Here is a 22599-nt window from a genome sequence, read left to right as displayed (position 1 = left end):
CCACTTAATCAGTAGGTATGTTTCCCCGTGCACACATTCGGGAGTTTAGTGTGTGTATGTGTTTAATAAAGAGGACATTAAACAAAACAAAACAAAAGGCAGGTGACCAGTGTTATAGGAAGCAATGTTATAAGAGAAATGGTGGAAGAAGGGGGGATAGTTTGGCTTGGAACAAACATAGGTGGCAGAGCTCACAGAATGATGGATTAGAGCCAGAAGAGACCTTGGTGACCGTCTGGAGCCTGATTTGATGTATGAAGCCCCTCTCTAATGTCCCTGGTCTAATTATCTGAAGCTCTATTTATCCTGAGATGAGGATAGTTTCTATATAACTTCTGACCACAGGACCCAGTTCTGCCATCTGGAATGATAAGGAATCAGTTTAACCACACTTGCACAGCATTCTTGTTCAAACCCTCAACATAATTTCCACTACCTAGTCCCCCTCTGTCCAGATCTTCTCAAAGCTAAATATACATAGCTTCCTTAACGATCCACCACATGACATGGTTTCCAAGAATCCTCACCACCTTGGTCATACACCAGTTTGTCCAAGTTCATCCTTAATTGTGACATCCAGAAATGAACATAACTTTCTAATTTTGGTGTGGCCATTGTGAGGTAGACTGACACAACACAACTCCCTTGTGTTGGAGACCCAACGGTCTTGTTCATGAGGCCTAAAAATCACAGTAGCTTTTTTTCCTTTGTCCTATCTTCGTGAATCCATACTGAGTTTACAGTTAAATACAAGCCCTTAAGTCTCTCTCATAGAACAACCATCATCATTCTGTTAGTTGTAAAGGTAAAAGAAACCATTATAATATCTTTTTTCCTGATTTTGAGATTAATATATATCACTTTAAAAATCTGAAAATCAAAACCACGATTTTAAATATTTAATAGCTGTAGTTTCTTCATGTAGAAATGTCCATTTATTTAACCAGCCCCCTAATGTTAGACATTAAGATTGTTTTCAAAGAAATTGCTTCCTATTACCAATCATATTACCATAGATTCCTGCTACATAAACACAGTCTAAATCTTCGCGCTATCAACAAGGCTCTCCGTGATCTGGCCCCTAACTACTCCTTTGGCCTGACCTTGACTACTCTCTCCCACTTTTCAACGCTCTCCAGCTACCTTGGCCTTTTCAGATGTTCCTTGATAAACCAAACCCATTCTTGCCTGAGGGGTCTTTGCATTTGCTGTTCCCTTTTCCTGAAATGTTTTCCCGCTGGTTCTTTCCCTGACTTGCTCCTTTACTTTGCTGAGATCTTTTTGCTTAAGTACCTCCTCCTTGGAGAGGCCTCTCCCAAGCACTCTTTTAAAGAACTCTTTTCCTACCCCAGAATTCTCAATGACTTCACTATATTTTCTGTTTATCTCTTATCATCATCTAAAAATTACTTTATTTGGGGGCACCTGGGTGGCTCAGTTGGTTAGGCATCTGCCTTCAGCTCAGGTCATGATCCCAGGGTCCTGGGATCAAGCCCCGTGTTAGGCTCCCTGCCCAGCTGGGAGCCTGCTTTTCCCTCTCCCTCTGCTGCTCCCCCTGCTGTGCTCTCTTACTCTCTGTCAAATAAATAAGATCTTAAAAAAAAAATAATTTTATTTGTTTTTCTGGTCATTGTGCTGTCTCTCTCCGTAAGAATGTGTTTAGTTTCATAAGGCCAAGGATCTTACCTGTCTTGTTTGTTGTATCCTCAGCACCTAGAAACAGTGCTTGATATATAGCTAGGTGCTCACAAAAGTTTTGTTGAATGAATACATCTTTTTACACACCAGTGACTATTTCCTCAGTATAAATTCCTATGTGTAAACTTACTGAGCCAAAGGACAGGAACATTTTTAAGATTTTTTTTTAAATTTTTATTTATTTTTTTATTTAATTGAGAGAGAGAGAGAGAGAGAACACAAGAGGGGGTAGTGTCAGAAGGAGAAGCAGACTCCCTGCTGAGCAAGAAGCCTGATGCGGGACTTGATCCTGGGACTCTGGGATTATGACCTGAGCCGAAGGCAGTTGTTTAACCAACTGAGCCACCCAGGCGCCCTTTAAGATTTTTGATACATACTTTTTTTAAAAAAGATTTTTATTTTTTATTTTATTTTTAGATTTTTATTTATTTGACAGAGAGAGACAGTGAGAGAGGGAACAAGAGCAGGGGGAGTGGGAGAGGGAGAAGCAGGCTTCCCGCTGAGCAGGGAGCCCGATGTGGGGCTTGATCCCAGGACCCTGGGACCATGACCCAAGCGGAAGGCAGATGCTTAATGACTGAGCCACCCAGGCGCCCCAAAAGATTTTTATTTTTAAGTAATCTCTACACCCAACGTGGGGCTTGAATTTATAACCCTGAGATCAAGAGTTACATGCTCTACCGACTGAGCCAGCCAGGTGCCCCAGATTTTTGATACATATTTTCAAGTTGCCTTCCAGAAGTACCCCAATTTGCATACCTAATAGCAATAGACAGGAATGCCCACATTAGTCACCCTTGCCAATACTGGACATTATAATAAAAAAATCTTGCTTCTTTGAATACAGAACAAAAGACAGAGTTCTGTGACATGTCCTAGAGACACCTTACCAAGATGACATTGATCCATTGACTGCAACAGCCTGGGTATGGTCCTCTGACATTCATAAATTCATCTAAATGCTTCCAAAACACTCTATTATCCTGTCGATGTGACTCTATTTTATCTAAAGGGATAATAGAATGAGAGTGGTATCTGAAGGGCTGCCATAAGGAACAACAATTAAGACTTCTACACAGTCACCCCCCATTGGGATGATTTATAGCATAGTACATTTTGGCTCAACAAGGAACAACCTCCTAACAGTTAGCGGACTACAATGGGCTGCCCTATGAGACTGTGAGCTTCCCAGTACTAGAAGTTTTCAAGCAGGCAGAGGCTAAACACCTGGTAGTGGTACTATGGAACAGTCATGACACACATGACAGATGTATTCATCACATGAATGCCATTTCACTAGCTTTAACTTCATCCTGTTCTCTTTCACACCCAGGACCCAGATCAGAATGTAAGAGAGGGAACATGACCTTGCCCTGGGCATGACCTCAAATATATATGTATGTAGTACACGGGGTGTGTGTGTGTGTGTGTTGTGTCACAACAGCTGGCAGCCCACCAGCATGGCCCAACACCACAGCTGACAACCACTATAATAGAGGGATTCTTTATATAGAGTGGAAAGTAGAGCTGAAAGATCTCTGGGGTTCCTTTAAGCCAGTGGTTTTCAACCCTGGCTACACATAAGAAATCCCTGGAGAGCTTTTCAAAAAGGCCAGATCCCACCTCAGACCAATTAAATCAGAATATCTGGGGGTGGGGTCCCAAGCTCCCTATGTTGAAAAGCTCTCTTGGGGATTCTAATATGCAGCCAGGGCTGCGAACTATTGCTTTAGAGTCTGTAATTCTTCTGGCACTGATTTCAGTGTTACACTGTGTCTGAGAATAAGATCTGGTAAAAACTTTAACATGAAGAACATCAGACCATGACTCGGGAAGAGCCACACATGCAGTCTCCCTTGGATTCAGCTGCCTCTGCCTTTCGTAACTCCTCTATCTATATACGCCCCAACTGATCAATGTTGGCCCATAGGTAGGGGCATCTCTACGCCCCTATTCAGCAGGAAGAAGTTACAGAAGATGAGACCTTCACCCTCAACAACTTTAAAGATTTAAGGGTCAAAACTGTTAGAGGGGGATGATGTGGGAAACAAAGGCAGAAGAAAAATTATTAAATTTCCTTACTACCTACAGTCCACTGACAAGTCCTTGAAACAGGCAGAGTAACCTTCCTCTAGGGACTCAACTGTCTCGATGCTGACACTCTGCTAAGGGCAAAAGGCCATCCTAGCCTGAGCACCCCCTGCCCCGATCCTGTAAGTCTACTTTAACATATAAAGGAATTTAGAAATTTCCTTTTTCTCTAAACTCCTCAAGATACAGGTTAGCAATCATCTCCCAAGTATACGGCCCACCGAGATACATCTGAAGGGTCTCATGACTGAGGTTTTATTAGATGTAATAAATGATCTTTTCCCAACAATAGCTAGCCCCCTCAAGGTCCTGGAAACCTGGCTTCCAAAATTCCTTAGAGACTTATGCTATCCCTAACCCCCTCCCAACTTGAAAGTATATAATGGGCCACTCCTTGTGACCCCATTGCAGCTCCTTCTGCCCAAGGGTTCTGTTCCCGTGCTTTAATAAAATCACCTTTTTTGCACCCCCCCCAAATAACCCCAAAATCAAAACAAAACAAAAACCCAGACTATGACAGGAGACCCAGGCTCTGGTCCTATATTTAATATTTGGTATGACCTTGGACAAGTCACTTCACTCAAGTTCCTCTCCATTCTTTCATCACCAAGGGAAGAGATAAGAATTCCTGCTCCCTCTTTTCTGCCAAAGGGGACAAATGAGAATATTTGTAAAATGCTTACAGTGCTTTAGTAACAATACCTGCATGATATTTTCTTCTTCACAAAGTGCTTTTGCATATATTCCTTCTTTTAACTACTCAGACACCATAAAACACCATATATAGGTAGTATTATTAAAACTCCTTAATTAATTAAAAAAACATATTTATACAACTTTGACTGTTACTTTGACTCAGGATATTAGTGCTGGAAGGTACCTTGCACATCACTGATTCCAGTCTAATCCCATCATTGCATAGATAAGGAATTCGAAGCCTAGGGAGATTAAGTGACCTGTTTCAGGTCATCCAACTTAGCCAGTGGCAAACTCAAGACTAGAACCCATGTCTACCTGGCTTCAAAGCTATTACTTTTACTATAGCATGTGGCCTGTCCCTCAGCATCTCCTTAGTACATATAGGAAACATGGTTGAGTGAGGAAGCCTACTTTTTCAGCATTAGCTCTAGCGGGGTCATTAGTCTGGTGACTGCTGCAGTCTCCTTTAAAGCCATCTCGTGATAACGCCAGCCCATTTCAGCTGGGTTGGAATTACAGATAGGATGGCCTTCGTGCAAAGCATTAAGGTCTCCAGCTACTGTGTCTACGAGCAGTCTGATCAGAGAGCAGATAGCTCTCTGCTATACATAATACATGGCATCCATGTACTTTGAGGTTGCTAAAAGGGAGAAACTAGATCCTGTGCCAATTTGTTCCCCTTAATGCCCAGTTATATTCTCTTCTCAAGTTATTAAATCGGGGAAAAGCCTAGAAAAGAATAATCTCTCACGGTTTTAGACATAGATTTTATCATTGATAGCCAATACATACTTGCAATTTTTACTAGATTCCTCTATTTCCCTTTTTACACGTGGAGCAACATTGCTATGATACACACAGTAAGCTTGCTTCGAGCACAAGTAAACACATATTTGCTTCACATTTGGACACGTCTTCCCAGGGGTTTTAGGTCCTCTACCATTTGTTTCTGTGTGTACTTCTCAACTCCGCTTCCTATTACTTAGCTGACTGTCGTATCTACATTCAGCTCATGCTCTCTACTTGGGTCATAGTAGAGTCCGTAAACATTTGTTGAGTAAGTGAATGAAAGTCAGACATGTTCTGCCCCATCTTCTGTAAGTGTCCCAACCCCCTGTCCTCTACAACTAAGTCTTTGTGATATGCCATTCAATGTGCCAGCAACGGCCTCCTACTCGCTTCCAAGACCGTATTTCCCTTTCCGTCTCATGATGCAGTAATGGTCGTCTCTTTTATGGTACCTTCCTAAACTATATGTACTTGGTTTGGCCTTATAGTCACTCTTAAAAATCCCTCAGTCCGTCTCCCTGAGATGAATATGCTGAGGTTCTTTGGTATGCTTCTATTTCTTTGCCTGGTTTTCCCACTAGATTATAAGCTCTGAGGCTAAGGATGAGCTCTTACTCCCACTAAGAGCATGTGATATGTCACATTCCTGATGACTCTTTCCAAATGATTTAATGCCACCATGACTAGCTATTCCTCACGACTTGCTTCGCTCCAGTGTTGTGGCCGTCTCAGGCTCAGTCCCCTATGTGGTGCTCAAGCAGCTAACAAAATCGAGTTAACCTTCCAGGAAGCCGGCTAGGATCCTTTATGAACTGTCCTCCTTCAGTGGGATGTGGCCACAGGGCACAGTTGGGGCAGTGGTGAACTATAGTGCCTGGGAAGTTAATGTTTCAACATAAAACATCTAGGTTTGATAATTACGTAGGACTATCATTGTGGAAGTAAATAAAGCATGCCTCAAAGTCACTCTGTTCCTAACTAACCTTAACGTGGTGTGTTGGATCTTAATTATTAGCCCTTTCTATAATTCCTATTGCCCCTTAGCCTAGGGAGCAAAATTACTCTATGAGGCAAGGAAGATAAAGTTCCCACTTAGCTTCTGGTCTGCAATTTTTACTGATAGAACCATGACATGGTAGAAACAAACTGGACTTGGAGTCAGAATATTTGGTTTCAAGTCCTGACTGTTCTTGGTTTTATGACCTTGAGCAAGGTCATTTTCCTCCTGTGGTTCTCAAATCCATCTATAAAATGCAAACAATAAATACCTCACTGGATTTTTTTTGTTTGTGATGAAAAAAGGAGATAATCTGTATGAGAATGGTTTATAAACTGCAAAGTGCTATAAAAATATGAAGGATTATTATGATTGCTTTGGAACCAGCCTCAGTGAAATGGTACAGAATACTACCACCCGTTCAGACCTCATAAGAACCTAAAAACACAAAGAGAGCCATCTTGTGCACGCAGGCAGCCTTCTCTGCTAGCCCCAGGTTCCATACAGAGCTGGCCCAACAAGGACTCCTCAGTGGAGCCAATGCCTTTGAACGGGACTGAGGGGCTCAGGTGCAGGGCATGGGGCCAGCAAATCCCCACTGGCAGTGAAGACCAAGGACTAGAACCCCTGACAGAGATGAGAGCTGCCTCCTACCCCTTGGATGTTCTTCTTGGACACCTTAACTAATTTTGTTGGCTTCCATTCCTCATCATCCCCATCATCGTCATCATCACCAGCACTGTCTTCAGGCTCATTCACAGAATGCTCTGAATAATATTTTAGATCCTCGATGTCCATGCTTTGTTCCAGGAACTTTTCTTTAAAACGGGAAGGTTTCGGCTAAGAAGAAAGGTTTACAATGATTAGTTAATAAAATTTTAAAAACACACGTAGATCAAATCTTCCCAGTAGCTGCTGCCAGCTATCTTCTCAGAGCCGAGATTTTGGACTCCCTCAAATATAGCCCCTTGGCTTTCCCAGTCAGAATTAATTCTGCTGGATAGCCTTTGGCCTTACAGAGTCTTTGAAGGGATGGAAACTGAAGGGGTAGAGGCTGAGCAATCTGAGGGAGGAAAGAAGGACTCATGATATGATGAGATAAGTATCTTTGGATGGACAGCTGAACACTGCTCTTTTCTCCTGCTCCTCCTCCGTTGTTACATAATGCCTCTACATGGCCAAAAGTCAGCCTTCTGGGAGGGAGAATGCCTATTTTCCTCAAGAGTGTACTGTAGTTTTATTTGGGACTCCAAGGCAAACGGAGATGCTGGAATTTGGGATTTTTTAAAGATTTTATTTTTAAGTAAGCTCTGCACTCAATGTGGGGCTTGAACTCACAACCCTGAGATCAAGAATCGCATGCTCTACTGACCGAGCCAGCCAGGCGCCCTGGGGTTTGGGATTTTTCACTCAACCTCTTCTAAAAGACGAATCTAGCACACTCACCCCCAACCGTGGCCACCCGAAGGTATTACCAGCACTGAGCAGTTTACCTTAGGTGGGATATATTCAAAAGAAGAGTCTGGAGATAGAAGGGTATCCTTAGGAAGATGAGGTTTCTGTCTGCTGGCTACCTGGAGGAGGGTCAGTTTCTGTTTGAAAAGAGAATGCACAGTGTATACTGCAGGGCAGCTTCCGGGAGTGTTAATGGCTAAAACATAAGGATTCCTAAGTTAGCCGCATTGAAACCATAGTAAAGCAGGCTGAAGGACTCTCACTTTAGAAGATCAGTATTAGATTCAGAAAAGAGCAGACTAAAAAATGTGTATTTATACCATTTTGAAATGCACATGACCATATCATACGGAAAGTCGCTACAGACCTCAAAAATAGAGCCGACTCTTCATACTCGGGGCTGCTCCCAAGAGCTGCCCTCAGTTGCAACAGGGTCTCCCAGGGCTTATTAAAAGTGGGTGGGAAGCCGTATTACCTGCTTGATGATTTCATTCTCTCGGAGAAGCTGCTGATTTTGCTCGCACACTTCTCGCATCTTCTCAAGTTCTTCATCCTATTTCCAGATAGTGCAGTGATAGGTGGGGTTATTTTCGGCACTACATGTGGGTTACCAAACAACTCACATAGATGAAAACATAGTGCTGCCAAGTTGCTGGAGCAGATGGTTTTTGTACAGCGGGCACCGGCACCCAGAAAAATGCCTGATTCCCACCAGTGCCTAGGTGTCCTGAATGCCACTTCTACCCCAATGCTCCCAAGCGGTCCTGACCGCACTCAGAGGAACCATGTGCTCTGCCCTAAATGCTCTCCTTATTCTCTTCTATTCTCAAGCCTTATGTCCCTTATGCATTCACATCAGGATGCTGATTAAGAGACCTACATGGATAGTTAGCTTTGTTTCTTTCAAGTCTACAGATGCTTTTGTTTACCCTTCTAAACACAGACTAGGCAGTTTATTTGCTACTCTAATAACCCTGATTAAACTTCCTGGCACTTAAGACAACCAGATTCACAATTCGTGCATATGACTTTAACTAGTTTGGTTATGTCTTTGATGGGAGGTGCCAAGGAAACCCTAGAGACTGGTGCTTCAGAAAAAAAAGGATTCTAAGTTGGACAAAATAGTGTTCCAACACGCTGCTAAGGGGTGTGGTGTTCCCAGGCTCTGGGAGATATTTAGACCCCAGGCACTTTACAAACATGTCAGGTCTCAGCTCAGAACAGGCTCAAAAAGAGAAAGCTGAATGCCCTTAGGATTCTATGGGATGACTGAACTTTCTCAACCCTTTTGGAGCTCAGGGCTGAGGCAAGGAACCAGGAGGCCTCAAAGTCTGGTGTGGAGTACGTAATGTCATTTCCGTACCAAAAAGGAGGTTATGCTATGCATGGTTACATTCTAAATACCCCTAAATTGATCAAATAGGGCCCAAAGGCCATAGAGGTTACTATTATAAACCCCTTTTCAGTAGTTACTCTCTGCTGCAAGTACAATGGTGTAAATCAGTCAGGATTCGCAGCCGGGCCTGCGGACCCCATCTCTGGAGACCCTCGCCCCATTATCATACCTGACACTTCAGTGTGCTCAGCAGCTGGTGCTCCTTCTCACTCACTGACTCTTCTAGCTGCTTCTCTGCCATTTGGCTTTGCTGCAGCTGGCTGAGAAGGTAGAGCACCTAGAGAAAGACACAGCCCAATGGGACCAATGGCATGAGAGGAGAAAGGAATTCCGGCTTAGTCCAAGCGGTGACCCAGAGAAGTCCTCTGACTTAGAGGTCCCTGTTATCTTTCCATCTCATGGCTTGAAGCAGTAAGCGCAGCCTCGATGTTAATCTTGCTATCAAAGTTGGAGGCTAAGAGCCACTGTGTGTGTGTCAGCTTCGACAAGTAATTTCTTTCTTTCGGGTTCCTCATTTGCAAAATTTGGAAAAGACGACTACACAGGCCTCCGAAGGCAACTTCATACCCCACCCCTCACTGTCTTTTCAAAACTAACAACAAAAAGCAATGACCCTCTGTTTCTCAGTATAGCTTCTGGGCCTGCCAGAGCTTACCTTCTCTTGATGCTGCTGTTCCACCCTGACCAGCTCTGCCTGTAACTCGGTCTCGATCTCGGCAAAATGATTTCGTTCCTCAAACAGCATCTTCTGCATGTCAGCGCAGCTGGCTTTGTTCTGTTTCAGGCTGCTTTCAAGCTTGCTGACCTGTATTTTGGAGGAGACCAGCTGGAAGGGATAAAAGAAGATGAGTTTATTTGGAGAATGGCCACCTTTTCCCATTCATTCGGCAGGAGAATGTCAGCTTTCCTGAAACGGACTGAGAAAAGTTCCTCCGTGTCCAGAGTCCATTTTTTTCCTATGTCACATGGATTCTACCAGTGAATAGGAACAACGCCACCCAGGCCAAGAGTCCATATTTCTGTTGAAATCGAGCTCTTCGAGCTAGGAGCCATGGCTAAGGTCATTCAATCTCTTGCTCTGTCTCCCGGCAAGAATGAACTGAACACAAACAGTATCTGACAACTCCAAATTCTGATATTTAAGACTTTCTTCATTCTGAAGAGGAATCCATAGGACACACCCTTATGGCCAATTATGTCCCATGTCAGAACGTCTGAATTCACATGTTGAAACTAGTAGACATGTTAGCTGGTGCTGTAGGTCTGGCTCTTCAGGCTAGACTGATATCCTAGGCTGGCCTGGTTTTATAGTCTCTACTAGCCCACACGGGGAACATCATAAATACCAATGTTCACAAGACTAATCAGGATTTCCTACTTGGTAGGACGAATCTGCTAACCCCATCCAAAAACATATAAAGGACAACATCGCTCAAACTTCCAGAGTTGGAGTTTATATGCTTGTCTCAAAGTGAAGATGCCTCAGTGACAACGTAAGATGATATATTATTATTATTATTATTATTTTTTAAAGATTTTATTTATTTGACAGAGAGACAGTAAGAGAGGGAATATAAGCAGGGGGAGTGGGAGAGGGAGAGGGAGAAGCAGGCTTCCCACAGAGCGGGGAGCCCAATGCGGGGCTCGATCCCAGGACCCTGAGATCATGACCTGAGCCGAAGGCAGACGCCTAACGACTGAGCCACGCAGGTGCCCCGATATATTATTTTAAAGCCAGTGAAGATGTACTTTCCTTAAGATGAATATATGTCAAAAGATGATTAGGTTTCCTCTTTTCTAGATTGTATCTTAAACTTTTTGAATACACATCTCATAGGTGTTTTTTAATTTTTTTTAAAAGATTTTACTTATTTGAGAGCGAGAATGAGAGATAGAGCATGAGAGGAGGGAGGGTCAGAGGGAGAAGCCGACTCCCTGCTGAGCAGGGAGCCCAATGCGGGACTCAATCCTGGGACTCCAGGATCATGACCTAAGCCAAAGGCAGTCGCTTAACCAACTAAGCCACCCAGGGGTCCCTCTCATAGGCGTTTTAAAAAGTAGTGCAGTATAATAGTTTCTGTTTAACCAGTGGCCTACTACGGCATCCTGATTATTTTCCCAGTAATAATAGCAGACATTTATTGAGCACTTGCTGTACACCAGGCACGACAGGTATCAACTTGCAAGTCATATATTTTTCTATGTGACTGGCCTGTACTTGTTCACACCAACCTTTACCCATAAAACTATCTCTCTAATACTAGTGTCATTGCGGCTTCTACCATGAAAAGTGGCAATAACGCTACGACGGTATTCCCGGCTAACATCTTATTTCAACCTACCCAGCCAGACCCCTAATTGCTGGTAGGAATAGTGATGCTTACCTCTCCAATTAAATATTTCAAGGCACACTTGGCTTCCAGGATGGTAGCAATATTCTCCCAGCGGTGTTTTGGCCTGTCTTCACTTTCTGCATCCAGCAGCTTTTGCTGTAGGTCAGCAATCTGAGCACACCTTCAAGGAAAGAAACAGCGAGACTTACTTTGCTAGCATCCTCAACACCAAGGAGGAGAGCTCTGTGGGACTCTTCAGATAGGTTTATGGATGGAGGTATTGGTGAAACAGCACTTAAATAATGACGGAATCAGGGCGCCTGGGTGGCTCAGCCATTAAGCGTCTGCCTTTAGCTCAGGTCATGATCCCAGGGTCCTGAGATCGAGCCCCACTTTGGGCTCCCTGCTCGGTGGGAGGCCTGCTTCTCCCTCTCCCACTCCCCCTGCTTGTGTTCCCTCTCTCACTGTGTCTCTCTCTGTCAAATAAATAAAATCTTAAAAGAAAGATAATGACTGAATCATCTGGCTAGGATTTTATACAGTATCTCAAATCCTGATGCAAAAGGAACCTGAGAGACTATCCAAATGGTTTTATTTTATTAAATAGTGGTTGCAATAAATGGGTCATATAGGGGGACTTGGAAAGATTTGTTTTAGTAGGGCTTCTGTTGCAGTGCATTGACTGCAATGTGACTTTGTGTTGAGGCCATGTAAGTTCAGAGTGTGATATAGTGGCTCAATTATGCAAGGAGAAGAGTCAGGTTGGAGACCTGAAGGAAAAAAATTCTCAAATGTACAAGCACGGGGGCGCCTGGGGGGCTCAGTTGGTTAAGCATCCGCCTTCGGCTCAGGTCATGATCCCAGGGTCCTGGGATGGAGCCCCGTGTTGGGCTCCCTGCTCAGCGCGGAGCCTGCTTCTCCCTCTGCCTCTGCCCCTGCTCGTGCTTTCCCTCTTTCTCTCTCTCAAATGAATAAAATGAAATCTTTAAAAAAAAACAAATAAAAAAAGGACAAACAGGTAGATGTTCTTTGCTGGAACCAAATACTAAATTGAGACCGATGGCTAGTGCTGTGAGAGGTTATCTTGAAGTGCCTACCACAGAACAGAGAAGTTTCTAAGAAGACTAGATACCCTGACCCCGGTTATAGCTTACAGATGCTTTCTGATCAAGTATGGCCTGAGAGCAAGGTTTCCATAGTATTTCAGTTTCATTAACAGCTTCCTTCTTAAATTTGCAGTGTATCCAGTGAGAGGTAGTACGCCAGCATATGTGAAACAGACTGCTATGTAGGGTACTATAAAAGAAGATGGGGACCAAAATAATCCAAGATAGCAGTTCTCAAATCTTAGAGTCTCAGGACCCCTCTATACCCTTAAAAATTATTGAGGACCTCTGAGAAATTCTGTTCATATACATTGTACCTACAGATATTTACAGTATTGAAGGTAAAACTGAGAAAAAATTAAACATGCATTAATTCACTTAAAATAACAATAATCCAATGTAATATACTTTATGAAAAATACATTTTCTAAAACAACAAAATAATTTAGTGAGAAGAGCGGGACTCTGTCACAGTTTTACGAATCTCTGTAATATCTGACTGAGTAGAAGACAGCTGGATTCTCACATCTCCCTCTGCAATCAGCCTTTTGTGACATGTTCTGGTTGATGTTAATAAAGACAATCTGGCCTCCCAGGGATATGTAGTTGGACCAAGGAGGAGCATTTTAATAGCCTATTCAGATAACTGTGGATATTCTTCTTTGAGACCACACTAAAACCCAACAAGTGGTAGTTCCTTAAAAATTAGTTGAAATGTGGCATCTGAAACCACTGCTAAGTAAACTTCTCTTACTTTCTTATATTAAAATCCGTTGGTCCATCTTGCAATCTGAATGGCTCTTTTACCCACACATGATTCTGTAACATATCATTCGGACAATGTTGAGCGATGCAGAGTCTCCAAATGTTAACACATTTCATTATATAATATAAAGGAAATAAACAACTCTTAGTAATCACCACTGGTCTCCTCAGAAAAGTTAAGAAAAACTGTCAAACCCTTGGGGGGCAGATAAAAGTTTTCCAGAATTCTAAGTTTTGCTTGAAAGCTCAATTCTATCTTTAGTGACAAACACTACCAGTTGTTTTTCTTGAAGTGACAAGCTCACTCTGTTCACTTTTGAGAAAATGCCTGCCAAGTACTCAAGCCTGAATAACCATAGTTTGTCAGTGCTTCTTTCGAATACAACGGATGTTCCATGGAAAAAGAGGCCTATTGAGCTCACACCTCCAACAATTGCACAAGTGCTTTTCCTCTGGACAACCCTCAGACTTGAGCAAAACAGCACAAGTGCTCTGCATGTTCTTCCTGTCCCACCACAGAGAATACTAAATAGATTTGAACTCAAGGGTTGAAATTTAATAAAATTAACAATTTGTACTGCTTTATTAAAGCCATTCTTTTTTTTTTTTTTAAGTAGGCGCTATGCCCAAGGTGGGGCTTGAACTCAAGATCCCGAAATCAAGAGTTGCATGTTCTACCAACTGAGCCAGCCAAGTGTCCCTATCAAAGCCATTCTTAGGTAAAAGTGATTTAAAGAAACAAACAACTGAGAATGTGTGGTGGTGAAGTATACAATGACCACTAGCACAGACTGGTGCCCACTGCTTTAATTCAAGCTATGGTATGAGCAGTTTTTGTCCACTGTTGCTTTGTACCATCATGGCAAATGTCGATGGAGTAAAAATGGCAAATGATGTCTTCATATTATTATAAAAATCATTTTGATTGCTCAGAGACCCCCAGGGGTTGCAGACAATACCTCGAGAACTCTGGTCTAATATATAGTCCTTTCCTTCAACAAGCTTATGATCAATTTATATTGACAAGACTAATAAATGTAAAAAATTAATAAATATAAAGATAACATACATCCACTGTACCACATACATGATTGACTACTGTAAGTTCTGACAGGGTTTACAGAGGAGGATGAGTGGGGGATGAAGTGTCAGGGAAGGCTTCTTGGAAGAGGTAAGCTAGAACACTTCAGGATTGTTGTCTGTCATGGCCTTTCCTGTCTCCTCTGACAATTCATGTCCCTTAGGTATTTTTAAAATTTAGTTTATGTCTCATCAACTTTAGGGAAATTGCCTTGATTAAACTCACTTCTGTTTAATTGCTCTCTACTTGGCACCTGCCTAACATTTAATCATTTAATTATGCACAGTGGTGTGCAGGTGAATGTTTCACAACCAGCACTTAAAAAACCAGACCCGATTTGTAACTTTTGCTATTTCTGTGGTATAAATGTGGTAAGCTATCAAGGGTTCACAACATTCCTGCAATTTTAACAAACGATTCCAACACACCACGGTGGCATTATACTATTTCCACTTGAGAGTAAGGGTGATGCCACCTACTTTCTATATATCCCAAATGCATGCATCCAGGGGAGCACAAAGCAGACACTCAAATGTTGGGTGACTTATAGACGTATCCAAAGATAAACAGCTAGTACATGTTGCTAGAAAAAAATTTAAATGATCTTTAAGGTCTTCTGGGCAATACAATTCTATTATCTGAAGACACTATAAAATCTCTGTGAAAGTTTGATTCCTTCTAGATGTCATAGATACTTAGAAGACAGTAATAGTGATTAGAGCAGCATAATTTCTGGTCTTAGAGTCAGAAAAGGAGAAAGACAGAATGTTCACTGAGCACTTCTAATATGCCAAGTATTTGCTATGTGCTTTACCTACTAATCTAGTGCTCATGATAACTTTACTTATACATTATTATATCTACTTTGCTGATGATCCCTAACGTTCTCTTCCTTCTGTACCGTTGCTCTTCTGGCATCAGTTCTTGATTTTCTCTCAAGTTTTGTTTTTAGCCAGTTCTACATTTCAGAGATACTAACATGTGGTGCAACATAAAGAGCATGGGTTTTGGAATTAGATAAACCAGGTTTTTTTTTTAAAGATTTTATTTATTTATTAGAGAGAAAGAAAGCACAAGCAAGGGGAGTGGCAGGCAGAGGGAAAGGGAGAAGCAGACTTCCCGCTGACCAGGGAGCCCAATGCGGGGCTTGATTCCAGGACATGACCTGAGCTGAAGGCAGATGCTTAACCAACTGAGCCACCCAGGCGCCCTGATAGACCAGGTTTTGAATCCCAGCTCTGTATAACCTTGGGCACGTTCCTTAAGATTTCTGAACTTGTGGGGCGCCTGGGTGGCTCAGTCAGTTGGGTGTCCAGCTCTTGATTTTGGCTCAGGTCATGATCTCGGGGTCATGGGATCGAGCCCTGCATTGAGTTCTGTGCTTGGGAGTCTGCTTGGGATTCTCTCTCTCCCTCTGCCCCACTCCCCTGCATGTTCTCTCAAAAAATAAAAATTAAGAAAAATAATGAAAAAAGATTTTTGAACTTCTGTTTAGACATTTAAAGTCAAAAGAATGATACTTAGGGGCATCTGGGTGGCTCAGTCGGTTGAGCATCTGCCTACGGTGGCTCAGGTCATGATCTCCGGGTCCTGGGATCGAGTCCCGCATGGGGCTCCCTGCTCAGCAGGAGAGTCTGCTTCTTCTCCCTCTCCCTCTGCCCCTCCCCCACCCCCAGATCATGTGCTCTCTCTCTCCCTCTCACTCCCTCTCTCAAATAAAAAAACAAAATCTTAAAGAAAAGAGTGATATTTACCTCATAAGGTATAATAATACTTCACAGGGAGGGATTGAATGAGAAAATGTATCTAACGTGTCTAGTGAACTGTATGGTTCAAAAAAATTGCTATGTTTTCTCACTTCTCTATCATCACAAAGCCTTTGAAAAACAAGTGTTTGAATCACTGGATTGATAGGTTCTATTTTGAGTCCAGGCATAGATTTTTATAAATTACAATGCCTTAAGAGATAGTCACATTACCTGAGTTCCATTTCAGTTTCTAGGCTTTCAATCTGCTTTGTAATGGAATCCTCTGACTCAGAAACTTGACCACGTAGTTCAGCAAGTGAGAATGTGCGCCTCTGTAAAGAACAGTGGGAATGAGGATGAAGTGCTAAAAGGAAAGTAATCCTCCAAAGTTGTGAGGGTTTCTGGGGAGTGCAGTCTGATTATTGGTAATGTATTTCCATGAGGGTGCTTACCCGGAGTTTAGGAGGTGGATTCTCCCCAGATTCCTTTTTTTCTTTGAGTTGAGCCACATCCTGAGCCAGGATCTTTCTATCTTCAAGAAGGTCATTCAGATGGCGTTTGGCTTCCTCAGTACTGACCATAACCTCAATTTCATTTGCAAGCCAATTCTAGAAGAGAAATCGGTGATGTTGGGTTAGGGATGAGGGATCTCTGTCCCATGGGCTAGATTCAGCTCCAGACTTAATTTCACTCAGAACAGAGCCCACACAAGTAGAAGTGAGATTTCCATTCATGCCTACACTCACCCAAAATTGTAATAGCTCTCCAAGAGCTTTTAACAGCAATATCCCAAAAGGTCATAAGAAAGGCTTTCTGCAGAAAATCTTTCTCTAGATAATCCTAGTATTTCTAAACACTGTCTTTGCCTTCTCCATTTTCTCCTTAACTTGTCCTTAACTAGTCATGATAAGGAATTGAAATATATTTTGATTATCTGTTCTATTTAACACACAAGTACCCATTCTTTTTAAACATTTTCTTATTTGAGTATAGTTGACACATAATGTTACACTAGTTTCCTGTGTACAACATAGTGATTCAACAAGTCTATACATTATGCCCTGCTTACCACAAGGGTAGCTACCATCTGTCACCATACAACACTATTACAATACCATTGACTAGATTGATGTTATTCTTTTTATTCCTGTGACTTCATTCCATAACTAGAAGCCTGTACCTCCCACTCCCCTTCATCCATTTTGCCCATGCCTCTACTCCTCCTTTCCCTCTGGCAACCATCAGTTAGTTCTCTGTATTTATAGGTCTGATTCTGCTTTTTGTTTGTTCATTCATTAATTTTTTAGATTCCACATATGAGTGAAATCATATGCTCTTTGTCTTTCTCAGTCTGACTTGTAACACTTAGCATAATACCCTAGAGGTATTAGGTCCATCCATGTTGTCACAAATGGCAAGACCTCATCCTTTTTTTATGGCTGTGTAACATTCCATTGTGTGTCCTGTGTGTGTGTATCATATCTTCTTTACCCATTTATCTATCAGTGGACACTTAGGTTGCTTCCTTGTCTTGGCTACTGTAAATAATGCTGCAATACACATGGGGTGCAAATATCTTCAAGTTAGTGTTTTTGTTTTCTTTGGGTAAATACCCAGTAGTGGAATTACTGGATCATATGGTATTTCTATTTTTAATTTTTTGAGGAACCTCCATACTGTTTTCCCCAGTAGATGTACCAATTTACATTCCCACCAACAATACACAAAATTCCTTTTTCTTCACATCCTTGCCAACACTTATTTTTTGTCTTTCTGATTTTAGCCATTTTGACAGGTGTAAGGTAATATCTCATTGTAGTCTGATCTGGTGAGTAGTGATGTTAAAGCATTTTTTCATGTGTCTGTTGGCCATTTGTACGTCTTCTTTGGGAAAATGTCTATTTAGGTCCTCTGCGCATTTTTTAATTTGACTGCTTTTCTGGTGTTGAGTTGTACAAGTTCTTTATATATCTTGGATATTAACCCCTTATTGGATATATCATTTGCAAATATCTTCTCCCATTCAGTAGGCTGCCTTTTTGCTTTGTTGATGGTTTCCTTCACTGTGCAAAAGCTTTTTATTTTGATGTACTACCAACAGTTTATTTTTGCTTTTGTTTCTCTTGCCTTAGGAGACATAATTAGATATGCATTCTTAATCTTTAAAGTCGATGAATGAAATTTTTTAAGCAAACAAAACTAAATTTAGTTCCTAAAAAGTAACCATCTCTGAGAACATTTTCACTTTTGATGGAGACATACAATGCTTAAAAGTAATCAAAAGGAGGGTGGAGTGAGTGAATATATTAACATCAGATAATGTAAAATTCACATCAAAGACTATTATTCAGGATAAAAAAGATTATTTCATAGTGGTAAAGGAGTCAATTATTCAAAAGGACTTAATCCTTAATGTTTATATCTATAGTTTAAGCACCAAAATCATACATAAGCCAACAAAGGAGATAATATGAAATCACAAAAATACTCAGTCGATCCAAAAGAAGCCAGAAAACAAACAAAATAAAGGGAATGATGAACAGATGGGACAAATAGAAAATAGCAAGATAATAGAGTCAAGTCTACCCATATCAATAATCATAATAAAAGCAAATGGTTTAAACACCCCAATTAAAATGCAGATTGTCAGATTGGATTATAAAAGCTAGACCCAATTATATGCTGCCTAGAAGAAACACATTTTATTTTTTTTTAAGTTTATGTATGTATTTTAAATAATCTCTACACTCAATGTGGGGCTCAAACTCATGACCCTGAGATCAAGAGTTGCATGCTCTTCAGGGCACCTGGGTGGCTCAGTCGGTTGAGCATCTGCCTGTGGCTCAGGGGTCATGATCTCAGGGTCCTGGGATTGAGCCCTGAATAGGGCTCCCTGTTCAGTGGGGAGTCTGTTTCTCCCTCTGCCTCTCCCTCCCACTGTGCTCTCTCTCAAATAAATAAATAAATGAGAATCTTTAAAACGAAACGAAAAGAGCTGCATGCTCTTTTGATTGAGCCAGCCAGATACCCTGGAAACACACTTTAAAAACGAAGGCACAGATAGGTTAAAACCAAAGGGATTAAAAAATATATACCATTTTAGGGGCACCTGGGTGGCTCAGTCGGTTAAGTGTCTGCCTTCAGCTCAGGTCATGATCCCAGGGTCCTGGTATGGAGCCCCAGATCGGACACCTGCTCAGCATGGAGTCTGCTTCTCCATCTCCTCTGCCTCTCCCCTCATGCTCATGCTCTCTCTCTCTCTCTCGCATGTGTGCATTCCCTCTCTCTCAAATAAATAAATAATCTTTTTGGGGCGCCTGGGTGGCTCAGTCAGTTAAGTGTCTGCCTTCGGCTCAGGTCATGAACTCAGGGTCCTGGGATCAAGCCCCGCATCAGGCTCTCTGCTCAGTGGGGATTCTGCTTCTCCCTCTGTGCTCTCTCTCTCTCTCTCACAAGCAGGGGATAATAATGAAAGGATCAATTAATCCTAATTATTTACACCTCTAATAACAGAGCTTCAAAATACATGAAGCAAAAGTAGAACTACAAGGCGAAAAAGACAAATCCATAATTCCAGTTGGAGATGTGAATACCCACCTCCCAATAAATGATAGAATAAGTAGGCAGAAAATCAGCAAGGATACAGTAGAAATGAACAGCATAATCAAATAGAAAAGATTGACATTTATAGAACATTCTCTCCAACAATAGCAGAATACATATTCTTCTCAAGTACACATAAAATATTTGCCAAGATTGACCATATTCTAAGCCATAATAAGCCTCATTAAATTTGAAAGGATTCAAGTCACACAATGTTCTCTAACCACAATGAAATTAAATTAGAAATCATAACACAAAGATATCTAGAAAAATACCCCAATATTTGGAAACTAAATAACTCACTTGTAAATAACCCATGGGTCAACGAAGAAATCAACAGGGAAATTAGAATGCATTTTGAATTGAATGAAAATGAAAATGTAAGTATCAAAATTTGTGGGATGTCATTAAAGGATTACTTAAGGGGAAATTTATAGCACTAAATGCCTATATTAGAAAAGAAGAAGGGGCACCTGGATGGCTCAGTCGGTTAGGCATCCAACTCTTGATTTCAGCTCAGGTCATGATCTCAGGGTTGTGAGACTGAGTCCCGTGTCAGGCTCTGCTCTGGGCATGGAGCCTGCTTGGGATTCTTTCCCTCCCACTCCCTCGCCCCTCTCCCCCTCTCAAAACAAACAAACAAACAAACAAACAAACAAACAAAAAAAACCCTCAAATCAATGACCTCAGCTTCTACCTTAAGAAACTAAAAAAAGTAAAACAATGGATCATGGATCATCACATGAAAAATTAATGATGTATTGTATGCTGACTAACATAACATAATAAAATTAAAAAAAAATAAAAGCTAATTAAATCCAAGCCAGAAGTAAGGAAATAATAAAGATCAGATTGGAAACTAATGAGTTGGGGTTTGGGGGACATTTTTAAAATTTTGGTAAAATACACATAACATAAAATTTACCATTTTAACCATTAGGAAGAATGAGCTGGTTCTTTGATAAACCTCTATCCAAACTGATCATGAAAAAGGAAAAAGCCACAAAATATCAATAATGGGAATAAGATGATATTACCACAGGTTTTACAGACTTTAGAAGGATAATAAGGGAATATTATGAATAACTTTATTTGACAACTTAGATGAAGCAGACAAGTTCACCGAAACACACGAAAGTACCAAAGCTTACTTAAGAAGAAATATATAACCTGAGCAACCCTATATCTATTTTAAAAAACTGAATTTTAGTTAATTTCCACCTACTCCCCAAAGCAAATCTAACAAAAAAACCCTTCAGGCCCAGATGACTTAACTTGTGAATTTTACCCAACTTTTAAAGAAGAAACAATTTTAATTCTATACAAACTCTTCCAGATGATTGAAAAAGGAGTACTTCCCAACTAATTTAAGAGGTCAACATTACTTTGATACCAAAACCAGATGAAGACATTATAAGAAAACAACAGGCCAATATCCCTCATGAACAGAGATGCAAAAATTTTACGCAAAATTTTTATTTTAGAAAAATTTTAATTTTATATACTGCTGAATTCAACAATACATAAAAAGGATGCTATATCACAACCAAGTGGAGTTTATCCAAGGAACGCAAGCCTGGTTTCATAATTGAATATCAAAACACAGAATAAAACCTTACAACAAACTAAGAATACATAAGAACTTCCTCAATCTGTGGGGCGCCTGGGTGGCTCAGACGGTTAAGCATCTGACTCTTGATTTTGGCTCGGGTCCTGGGATCAAGCCCTGCAAGGGGCTCTGTGCTCAGCTCCTCTGCTCCTCCCTAACCCCCAGCTTGTGCTCTCTCAAATAAATAAATAAAATCTTAAAAAAAAGGACTTCCTCAATCTGATAAAGGGTATCTATGGAAAAACCTACAGCTAACACCATACTTATTGGTGAAAGACTGAATCCTTTCCCCAAGATCAGGAAAAATAGAATGGTTTCTACTGTCACCACTCCTATTCAACATTATCCTGAAGGTCCAAGCTGATGTAATAGGACAAGTAAGAGAAATAAAAGACACACAGATTAGAAAAGAAGAAATAAATCTGTATTTACAGATGGCATGATTGTCTGTGTAGAAAATCCCAAAGAACCTACAAAATAATTACTACACTAATAAAGTCAAAAGACAAAAGTTAATATACAAAAATCAACTGTATTTCTGTAAACCAGCAATGAACAACTGGATAAACAATTTGGCAGTTTCTTATAAAGTTAAACATATACTTACCATATGACCTAGCAATCTACTCCTAGATATTTACCCAAGTGAAATGTTTACCTATGTTTACACAGAAACCTGTATATAAATGTTTTTATAGCAACTTTATTCATAATCACCAAAAACTGGAAAAAAGGGGCGCCTGGGTGGCTTAGCTGGTTAAGCATCTGCCTTCTGCTAGGTTCATGATCTCAGGGTCCTGGGATGGAGCCCTGCATCGAGCTCTCTGCTCAGTGGGGAGTCTGCTTTTCCCTCTCCCTCTGTGTTCTCTCTCTCTCAAATAAACAAATAAAATATAAAAAAAATTTAAAAAAAACTGGAAAAAACCTCCAAGATATCCTTTAATAGGCGAACTGATAAACTCTGGGATATCCATACAATGGAATACAACTCAGCAAAAAAAAAAAAAAAAAAAAGGCAGAAACTACTGATTCATGCAACAACATTTATAAATGAGTCTCCAATGCATTATGCTAAGTGAAAGAAGTCATGCTATATGTTTCTTTTTTTATACGTTTCTATTTATATGACACTGATGCAAAGGGAAAACAATTATGACAGAATATACATCAGTGTTTGCCAATGGCTAGGGTTGTGGGAGGAGTTGACCACAAATAGGTAGAGAGGAATT

The 22599-nt window shown here is 41.0% G+C and overlaps 1 protein-coding gene across 3 annotated transcripts in view; it reads right to left on the bottom strand.

Annotated features, from left to right (window-relative positions):
- Positions 1–22599, bottom strand: part of KIF4A (kinesin family member 4A) — a 113288-nt gene that overhangs the window by 4537 nt on the left and 86152 nt on the right. For all 3 annotated transcript variants that reach the window (XM_025894002.2, XM_073885896.1, XM_025894065.2), the window contains 8 exons: positions 16611–16766; positions 16390–16490; positions 11510–11639; positions 9781–9951; positions 9295–9402; positions 8205–8282; positions 7768–7866; positions 6929–7114 (listed from right to left, as the gene is read on the bottom strand). In XM_025894002.2, the coding sequence (XP_025749787.1) occupies positions 6929–7114; positions 7768–7866; positions 8205–8282; positions 9295–9402; positions 9781–9951; positions 11510–11639; positions 16390–16490; positions 16611–16766 (1029 nt within the window). The remainder of the gene's footprint in view (positions 1–6928; positions 7115–7767; positions 7867–8204; positions 8283–9294; positions 9403–9780; positions 9952–11509; positions 11640–16389; positions 16491–16610; positions 16767–22599) is intronic.

Source organism: Callorhinus ursinus, unplaced genomic scaffold (genome assembly GCF_003265705.2).
Source record: "Callorhinus ursinus isolate GAN/ISIS: 27379988/994484 unplaced genomic scaffold, GSC_fseal_2.0 scaffold66, whole genome shotgun sequence".
NCBI lineage: Eukaryota > Metazoa > Chordata > Mammalia > Carnivora > Otariidae > Callorhinus > Callorhinus ursinus.
This window is presented reverse-complemented; position numbering and strand designations above follow the sequence as displayed.